Source organism: Grampus griseus, assembly GCF_964374135.1.
Source record: "Grampus griseus genome assembly, chromosome: 16".
NCBI lineage: Eukaryota > Metazoa > Chordata > Mammalia > Artiodactyla > Delphinidae > Grampus > Grampus griseus.
Genome location: NC_139010.1, coordinates 48708447 through 48715371, shown reverse-complemented (window position 1 = coordinate 48715371; position 6925 = coordinate 48708447). Strand labels below are relative to the sequence as shown.

General features: G+C 41.4%; 1 protein-coding gene and 1 long non-coding RNA gene across 2 annotated transcripts in view; one reads left to right on the top strand and one right to left on the bottom strand.

The window, feature by feature from the left end:
- Nucleotides 1-602: 602 nt before the first annotated feature.
- Nucleotides 603-5308, bottom strand: LOC309835044. Its single transcript, XR_014297920.1, has 4 exons — nucleotides 5125-5308; nucleotides 4615-4750; nucleotides 1220-1314; nucleotides 603-662 (listed from the first exon to the last, which is right to left on the bottom strand). It is a non-coding gene; the product is annotated as an uncharacterized lncRNA (long non-coding RNA).
- A 108-nt stretch (nucleotides 5309-5416) lies between these two features.
- Nucleotides 5417-6925, top strand: part of ATAD1 (ATPase family AAA domain containing 1) — a 55806-nt gene continuing 54297 nt past the window's right edge. Inside the window, exon 1 of the mRNA XM_082673758.1 lies at nucleotides 5417-5484. Within this exon, the coding sequence (XP_082529884.1) occupies nucleotides 5441-5484 (44 nt within the window). The 5' untranslated portion in view covers nucleotides 5417-5440. The remainder of the gene's footprint in view (nucleotides 5485-6925) is intronic.

Here is a 6925-nt window from a genome sequence, read left to right as displayed (position 1 = left end):
GTCATTTTCATGGATTGACCAATATTTTAAACTTATTTGTCTGGGGGGGGGGTCACAAGGATGGAACCTTACTGGTTTTATATAACTATCATTAATGGTTTATAGACTACTAATCAGTAAGACTCACTCAGAGGAGTGTATTAAAACTGAGAATGAGAGAACTAAGAGTTCAAAGAGACAGAGGCATAGCCTCTTCACAAGTCAGAGAAGATAAACATTCCCAGACAAGATGCCACAGTTGACAACTTGAGAGATGAAGTCCTCATGCAAACACTAAGGAGATATGAAGGAATCTTTGTCCATACAGGGCTTCTGGAAATGACAGAATATCACTTCATAGTATAATGAAAATAACATCTGAGGTATTACAATGGCATGTTTATTGAGCACTTGCTAAGTGCCAGGCATAGAGCTCAGCACTTGCCATGCACTGTCTCATTTAATTCTCAGTGCAACTCCATGGTGTGAGTACTGCTTTTGTCCCTGTATTAAAGGTGACGAACTCGAGGCTTATAGAGCTTAATAACTTGCCCAAAGTCACAAAGCTAGTAAATAACAGATCTTACATCTAAACCCAAGTCTGTTGGGTTGCAATGTCCATGTTCTTAAACCTTATGGATACCTAATGGGACTGGTCTCTGGTGGACACATCAGGAACAGACCTGTCATGACAGGACAATAATATAATTATGGTCAGTAAAATGGTTTAATTGCACATGTCCTTATCTTTGGACCATTTGCCTTTCTTTCCTCTTTTTCCCTCCCTGGTCACCGTAAATCTATTAGAATGGTGCCTGAAAAGCTTCATTCAATATGTCAGATTGGTGGGGGGGAATCAGTTAATTAAAACATTTGTTAAGCCCCTCCTATGTCCTAGGCATCCTCTTTTTTCAAGAACTGCACATCTGATAGGAGAATACAGAAACTTAAATCCCAATTATAATTCTGTGAGATGAGTACTATGCCAGTGCTATGGACACAAATTTTAGTCCTTAGAAAATAAAACATCTTGAATTCTTCTTGTCCATTTTAGTTTCACTTATGCTACAAGGTTACAAGTTATTCTGGCTAATAGAGAAAAGGGGGTGGGGGAAGTTTCATGCAATCTTAACTTTTAAAATGTTAAGCACAAGCTTAACAAAAAGTATTATTTTCCAAATACTTTCAAGGGCATTTTCCTAGAATCAGGTAAATGAGAGCAAGCAAATGACCTACTTACGGCAAAAAATGCTCCAGGTCATAAAGGATGGGAAGCCAAGTGCATCCTGGAAACCACAGCATCTGGTCTTGTTTTATGCTTCATCTATCAATCTGCTGTTACAGGAATTGAGAATTAATGTTTCAACTACTGTTTCTTCTATTTTGACTGATGAATTCATATCTTTGTTATTCTTACCCAATCTCTCCCAACTCCTCTCCCATTAAAAAAAAAAAAATCATATGGAAGGGCATTTAGGAAGGGCCCAAACAAACCCTAGGGAGCTTACTCTTTCATTTATGCCTTAAAGCTCTTGCTAATGTAAGGTTACAGTAAGGTTAGACATCTTCCCAAGCAATTCCCTGGTTTGATCCATCCTGACTTTCCACAGATAGTATCACCTGAACAGTCTATTTTCAGTACTGTATTAAAGCTAAACAACAAAATATTGCAGATGTAAAAGAAATATCTAAGTTCTAGAAAATGTTTCTTGGTAGCATAAACTGTAAAAAATGTACAACTGGCAGTAGTGCTTGAGAAAAAGGATTATGAAGCAATGTAAGACTGTTTGTGGATTAGTGCTACCCTGATAATATGAGAAAATTACATATACACTAATTTCTATATATACTCATTTTAAATTATGTACAAAGTTTAAAAACATAAAAGCATGAAAAGTAGATTTACAACAATATGTTCTTTGAACTTTTCTGTTGAGTCTTTTTAGCTTTTGTGCTTTTTATAGAATGAAGCTATCAATTCATCTTTCCACTCCTTCCAATCTGTTGAAATTTTAATTTTCCATTATTTTTGCATTGATTCCATCTTACTCTTTCTGCTGGAGCTTCAAGCACCTGATCTTAGCCTTTCTCAGTGCTTTCATGGCTTTAGATACAGCTTCATGTTCTTGCTTTTCTTTCCCCACCCATTCTATTATTTAACTTATCAAAATAATACGATTATTTTTTTCCAATGAAATATTTTTAAAAGAACCAAGGTTACCAAGTGACTCTTATACTGGCGAAATTACTGCTATATAATTCTATCTATTTGTTGAAGTTCTGCTCTTTCTAAATCACTGTCAAGTGAATCATTCTCATGCGCAATGAAAAGGGTCAGGTTTACCATGTTTATTTATCCAAAGATTTCAGATTTGTTTTTCCTTCCAAAGACATTTTATTCTGAATCTTGTCATGAGGCTTCCTTGCCTTGATTTCTTGATGTATCCCAGCTGGCTTAATGGTTCAGCTAACCAGATAGGCTTTTGGGGCTGGGGCAGAAAAGATTTTTGCAAAAATACATCTAAAATTATCACTGACTAGGGCAGAGTTTGTCAAAGTGTGGTCCCAAACTACCTATATCCAAATCATCTCAGATGCTTATTCAAAATGCAAATACCTGGGCCAAAACCTAGAGCAGTTAAATGGGAGCCTTTAATGCCGGGACCTGGGAACCTGCATTTTGCCAACTTGTCCAAGTGAATAGACTCACAGTGAAATTCTACAGCTCCTAATCTAAGGCATCCTTTCCCCTTCAAGGGTCCAGTGCAATAATTGACCTTGGCTACAGAGCAAACTTATCACACCTCCACCCAACTAACAAAAACAAAGGAAAATTCACTTCGCTGAGGAGAGAACTGCCATTAACTGCCTTAAGAGGCATTAGTTTAAAAACAAACAAAAACTTTCTACAGTAAATATAACTATTATCTTGATTCTGACATCACGGAGGGAAGGCTCAGAAGGTCTACCAAAAAATCTGTTGTAATAATTTCCTGATTAATATTACACATAATGAATTATTTATTGAGCCCCTACTGTGGGCCAAATATGGTGTTTTGTGCTGCCAGGGATTATATAAAGCTATCCTGGGATGAAAAGCATATGTTCACTCAGCTCTATTCTGGAAGAATCTAGCTGATTTAGTGATTGCTGGAAATGAATGTGCATGGTATATGGGAAGGCAGTCATTTGATGTCTTAGGGCCCAGACATAGGAGGCTTCCTACGGATTTGCTAAATGAAAATTAGGTCCAAAAAGTATAGATGTAGGTACTCAGTTTATAGCCAAACCACTGGAAAAGGAATGAGCAGCAATATTTATTTGGGGGCATGTAGACTCTTTATGGTCAGTCTTGATTACTTTATCCACAATTTCCTTTCCTGTGCAATCATACCGCAGATATTAAGCAGATGAATTGAGTCTAGATGCAACCATACTGAGAGCTCCACCTGATTCTAGAGTTCATTTAGGATGTCCCTAGTAGGGTGACTAACTACTCATGGCTTGCCTGAGACATTCCCTGTATTAGCATTTGAAGTCCTATGTCCTAGAAATCCCCTTAATGTCAGACAAACTGGGTAGGTTGGTTATCCTGGCCCTTAGAGAAAAGCAGGTGAGGCTCTTAGTTGACCCAGTTTCACTCAGTGGATGATGGAAATCCATTACCATCTTGAGTTTCTCAGCTCATTTTCCTTACCAGGGTATGATTATCCTCACGAGCCACAAAACCTAAAGTTCTTTCCTTCAATAACCTCTACCTTTTAGCTCTGTCAAGGCATAGTCCCACGAGCATCCCAAGCAATGACTCAAGATTGAGGATAATCACTGGGACCCAGTGGAGAGTCTCTTCTAAGACTGCTGAACACATGGCTTGTGTTTACTTCTAAATATTATCCTGGTCTCATAATCATTCTGAGATGAAAAATCAGACTAGCACTCCCAAACCTAGCTTCATATCAGTTTTTTTAGAATTTATGTTATGGTTGTAGACACACAAAAATAGACAAAAAGGCATGCATGCAAAACAAGAACCACTTACCGTATTAGATTCCATTCTGATTCTTGTCAATAAACCCAATCACAGTTTTTAAACATTCGTGAATTCCTGTCATCCCATCCTTATCCTTTAAAGCCTTAAGATTTTGTCATTTCATGGTCTTACCTCTTTCACCTAGATTTTAAAATTTAACTGCTATCAGTTTACTATTTCAAAGAGAGAATGTAAAGTGTAGGATTTGAATCAGATCTAGGTCCCAATGAAATTTTGCCACTTCTTAGGTGCATGAACTTAAAAAAGTTTATCGCTCTAAGCTTTAAAATTTGCTCATCTATAAGTAATAAATAAAGAGAAAATAATGGTTATTTTAGAGGATTGGGTTTTTTGAGGAATTCAGGTTATGGATGTGAAGCCCAAAGAAGCATATTGCCTGACACCAAGTAGACATTCAGTAAACTGTAGCTATTATCATCACTACAGTTATCACAAGCTTGTAACAAGGGTAGCATTCACTACATTCAACAATCAGGCTACAGAATTTTAGCCATAAAGGATGATGCCTAAAGCAGAGAGGCACAAACTGCCTTCCCGAGGAGCGTAGTAAGAGGAACTGTCCCATTACTTCATAGTCTCACCACCTCTGTCTGAAGGAAGCGATGCTTCTTATATCTGGGGGGCAATGTCTAATGTCGTCTCGCCCCTGGCAGCCTGTGCTCAGGAGGCGCTGGCTTTCAGATTTGCGCCCTGGGGACCTCTGGTGCCTCATCTCTCATTCTGCAAAGGGAAAGAAAGGGGTAAAAGAAAAAGGGAAGTCACTGAAGTGCAAAACCTGTTACCAGATGCCCTCTTTTGTCCCTACTATCAAGCCTGCCCGGGTAGGCTGCAGAATCGTTCCGCAGAAAGATTTTCAGGCGCCACCCCCAGGTGTTCGTCGGAGCAGACAAGGGAGAGGAGGGTGAGCTCACCCTAAAAACTGAAAGACAGATGGTGAGGGGTGGGGGGTTGGCCATGCGCGTCAGAGATTTGGCTAAACGACAGAACAGCAGCGTGCGGGTTTGCAGCCGGGGTTGGAGCGGCGGGCGAAGGGCGTAGGTAAGGATCAAGCAGAAGGGAAGGAAGAACTTCTCTGCGGGGAACACAGAACACACTTTGCACTCTCACGAAGGCTCCCGGGTTTGTCAGTGTTGCGACAGGAGCCCGCGAGCAGGGCACGGACTTTATGTGACAAGCGCCTGCCCCAATTCCATCTCCGAGACTCAGCTAAACTCAGAGGCTCCGCCCAGCAGATAGCAGGTTAGGAATCTGGAGCGTGACCTCGCTCCCGCCGAGTACCCCCGCACCACTTCGAAAACCCGTAAACGCGCCCCTCCAGGCCTTCGGCCGCGGTGGCGCATGCTCCTTGCGAGGGGGCGGGCCGCGACTCCCCCCGGAAGCGTTCTTTCCCAGGCGGCGTTTCCTTCCTGTATGAGGCTGCTAGGGCCTCTTGCGGCCGCTGTTCTGCTGGGGGGGTGAGTAGCGGGTTTCCGCGGGGCTTCGTGGGACGGGCGAAGGGTCCCGCAGAGGTCCTTTAGGAACTGGCTCGGGTCCGGGAAGCCGAGTGGGAAAGGTCACCCCGCCGTCCTCCCATGCCCCACCTCATTGCCGCCCCTCAGCTTCTCGCAGCCCTTCGTATCCACCGGATTAACCTCCAAGGGCGTCCCGGGCTCCGCCTTGGCTTTCGGCCCGGCCTAGGCCCTTAGGTCTCCGTTAGCGCTGCCCCCAAGAGTTAGGCCGTTTCCAGGGAATCTCTGTAGGCAGCCCGGTCGCTGCGGGGGCTTGAGGTCGTACCGGGCGACCTCAGAACCGGGGTCCTAGGCAAAGGCGGACAGAATGAAGCGGGTCTGATTGTCGCACAGGCACTGCTACCACCTAGTGCAAAAGTGAAAGAGGTTCTTCAAGCCTAGGCACGCTTTCGCAGAGATGGTGGTGTTAATAATAACCTGTCCTTTATGTGAAGGTTGGCAGGCTTTCATTGTCATAGGCTGTGTTCATAGGGCCTTGATGTCTGCGAAACTGGGACTTCTGGGGTTGAGAAAAACTTTGTAAAACACTGCGGTGAATTAGAGAAATGCTATGGTAGGAATACTCTACTCTTGGTCCTTAACCTGTCAGTAAACTGCTCATTGACGAGGTGGTACGATTTTTAATTTTTCTACCCTGAAATGGAGAACTCTTTAAAATGAAACTATCTGGTATCATATTTGCCTAACAGATAACTCTGAATTACAGTGTTTTGCCATATTTCTTGTACATGGCACCATCGATGTTTATGTGTATATTTGTTGATTCTGATGTTTATACAGAATTGAAATACAGTCCCTACTGTTGTATGCATGTGCAACTTTTATTATATATTCTGCTGTAATGGTATTTTTACCGTAACGGCCTTACATTGCAGGCATATCTATGTCATATGAATGATAAATGAGCGTATAATAAAGCGTATACAGTTACAACCTACAAGGAGAAGTTTCAGTTTCATTTCAGGATTTTGAAGTCATTTTAAAAGAAGGATAACTGTTTTAGAAGTGGCTATAGGTCCAGAGTACTGTATTGCGGTTAATAATTTAATTATAGTAAAGTATATAGTTAACAGAGGTTTTGCGTCTTGATTTTTTTAATAGATCTAAAAACTGTTCTCTTGATGACTGGGAGGTACTGATAGCAGTCGTAGTTCATGTAGTTCAGTGAACATCCAGTAGGTGGCAGTTTTATCGCTACTCACTCAAACTTTAAATAAATGAAAACATTTTATTCGAATATCACTAGTTTAAGTTAGTAAATCTTTATTTTGCCTGTTGGTTTCTTCTCATCTGTGAGTATTACTCCTGCATAATGATACCACATATAACAACTGCATTTTCAAATTTACTGTGTTGGAATAAAGGCTAGGGAAGACAATTTTTCATT